The sequence below is a fragment of the Morus notabilis genome, unplaced genomic scaffold (assembly GCF_000414095.1).
Source record: "Morus notabilis unplaced genomic scaffold, ASM41409v2 Scaffold5, whole genome shotgun sequence".
In the NCBI taxonomy this organism is placed as follows: domain Eukaryota; kingdom Viridiplantae; phylum Streptophyta; class Magnoliopsida; order Rosales; family Moraceae; genus Morus; species Morus notabilis.
The window spans coordinates 922,291-924,643 of NW_010363077.1; the positions used below are offsets into that span (position 1 = coordinate 922,291).

General features: G+C 34.5%; 1 protein-coding gene across 1 annotated transcript; it reads right to left on the reverse strand.

The window, feature by feature from the left end:
- Positions 1-930: 930 nt before the first annotated feature.
- LOC21406423 (probable glutathione S-transferase) lies at positions 931-2,088 on the reverse strand. The gene is made up of 2 exons (XM_010103572.2): positions 1,681-2,088; positions 931-1,440 (listed from the first exon to the last, which is right to left on the reverse strand). Exons 1-2 carry the CDS (start codon positions 1,990-1,992, stop codon positions 1,099-1,101), a joined length of 654 nt encoding a protein of 217 aa, XP_010101874.1. The 5' UTR covers positions 1,993-2,088; the 3' UTR covers positions 931-1,098.
- Positions 2,089-2,353: the final 265 nt, after the last annotated feature.

The following is a 2,353-nucleotide window of genomic DNA, read 5'->3' on the forward strand; positions in this document are numbered from 1 at the left end:
TATATATTTATATAAAGGACACAGACAGGTCGGAGAGAAAGCTTATCTCTGATTTCAAAAACATAGTCGAATGTAAAAATTCGTAAATTCTTTTAGAAATAAGCTTTTTAAGTGATTCAAAATTCTATGTGATCCTTAATGAGTTTATTTCATGCTCATAAATCAGTTTCCTTAAATTTCAAGCAACTAATTTTAAAAAATAAATGTATATAGACATGTTAGAGAGAAAATGTTATAACACATTCTAGCAACACTGTGACTGTCAAAAATTTAGATAAAATCATCTACTCATCCAATTGAAGTCATTTTAGTCTCTATGGAAAGCTTATTGAAAGTAATCAAATATATCACAAACCCAAACTAATCAACATGGAAGAGCCTATATAAATATTATCATGAATATAGTGTTACAACAACTAAAACAAAAATTTTGAGACTCAACTTTTTTATGAAACATCCTTCATGCAAATCTGATTGCTAATGTTAAACAGAGTAAAATATAAAACCCAAAACTATCAATTTCTCATTAGACAAGAGAACAAGTTTTAACAGTTAAAAGAAAAACTCAATCAAACACCAAACTTAGATTACCGCAAAGAACCACATAAAAGACCTCTAAAATCTGAAATTTAAAAGTCAAAATATAGTTTAAAAGCATATCTTAGTTTATATAGACCTTAGACTCTAACATTTTTTCAAAATCTTGAGTTTTAATGGAGTTATGAGGGATTTTTCTTGAGACCTAATCTTGGTTAAGAGTTAAGAACTTTTGAAGGATTAGAAAGAAAGAGAAAGCTAGGGTTGTTAGTGTGAGAGAGGAAGAGAGACAGCGTGAGGGGCTGCGTGAAGAAATCGTGCAACATATTTATTTATTTAAAAAAAAAAAAGCAAAAACATGCCTTCTTATATATTATTATTAAAAATTACAACTAGAGTCGAAAAGATACAATACAATATCATAAACCCATTTATTTTTGTGACATTACATAACGCCTATGCTTTATTTTGACATCACAAACAAACATCTTCAAGGAAGGATAAAAAGAACTCTTAAAGGTACATCTCTCGTACCATTACCATATATTATAGACCAACTTATTAGGAAGATCTGCTTTCCAAACGAGCCCTGAAGTAAGCAATCAGTTTTTCCCTGCAAGGCAGAACTTCCTTAACAACACTGTGATTCACAAACTCATGGCTCCATCGACAAAGCTTAGGAAATTTCTCTTCTGTCAGGATCTCTACACCCGCAACTTCCTGAACTACTGGAAGCCAATATGCTATTAAACTGCCCACAATGTCCACAAGCCCAACAGTTTCTCCTCCAAAGAAGTTGTCGTTGAGCTCGTTCTCCAGAAACTTGAGAAGCTCAATCAATTCTTCCACGGCCTTCTCTCGCTCATCTTTGCTCCAGTAAGCCTTCCATATCTCAGGAAAACACTGAATTGTTCATAGCAACCAATTCAAAATTTTCATCAGTTCAAAATACACAACAAACTTAATCTTGGACAAAATTAAAGTTCTAGTTGATGAAAAAATGGAAGGAGGAAGATATTAAAAGATAAAATACCCGAGTCATCACATACATATAAAAATATTGAACCACCCCACTTAACAACAAGTTTACATTTTAAGTCAAATTCTTCTCCCTCCTTAAACTCTAAAAGAAAATTCTTTTACCTTGTCATCAATGAAGCGTGCCCAGAAACGCGCCTTGGCTCTTTCATAGGGGTCTTTTGGCAAAATGGGATAGTTTTCCCAAGTCTCGTCTATGTATTCGAGAATAACTTGGGACTCTGCTAAGGGCTTGTTGTGGTGGACGAGCACCGGAACCTTCTTGTGAATTGGGTTGTATTTGATGAGCAACGAACTCTTGTTGGACAGGTCTTCTTCATGGTATTCGTAATCAATGCCTTTCAGTTTCAGAGCGATATCTACTCTGAGGCTAAAAGCGCTTCCCCAACAACCAAAAACCTTCACTTCTTCAGCCATATAAGCACAGTTTATATTGTGAAAGAACAACTTATAAAAGTGTCTTTTAAGCTTTCTAGCAGGGATTTATGCCACGGCTTTCTTAACCAGCAAGCCTCTATATTTTTGTTGCTATTTAGTGGTCAATAAGTCGCCATATTGATTTTCTTTGCTGTTTGGGTTGGTGAAAAGAGACATCTCGTAGTCTTTGACAAGCCATATTGCTGTTTGGGTTGGTGAAAGGAGACATCTAGTAGTCTTTGACAATTTGTCCCTACTAGGCCTAAAATTTCTTCCCTTATCTCTTTGGGAGTGGTAACTAGTATCCACACACCAATTGATTTAAAGAGTGGAGAATAGTGTAGAAGATCGAAGGTTGAGA

Bases quoted from the DNA above. Each gene is read 5' to 3' on its own strand.
- LOC21406423 (XM_010103572.2), bottom strand. From the start codon at position 1,992: ATGGCTGAAGAAGTGAAGGTTTTTGGTTGTTGGGGAAGCGCTTTTAGC. The intron at 1,441-1,680 runs GTAAAAGAATTT...TGAACAATTCAG, and splicing joins CACGCTTCATTGATGACAAG to TGTTTTCCTGAGATATGGAA.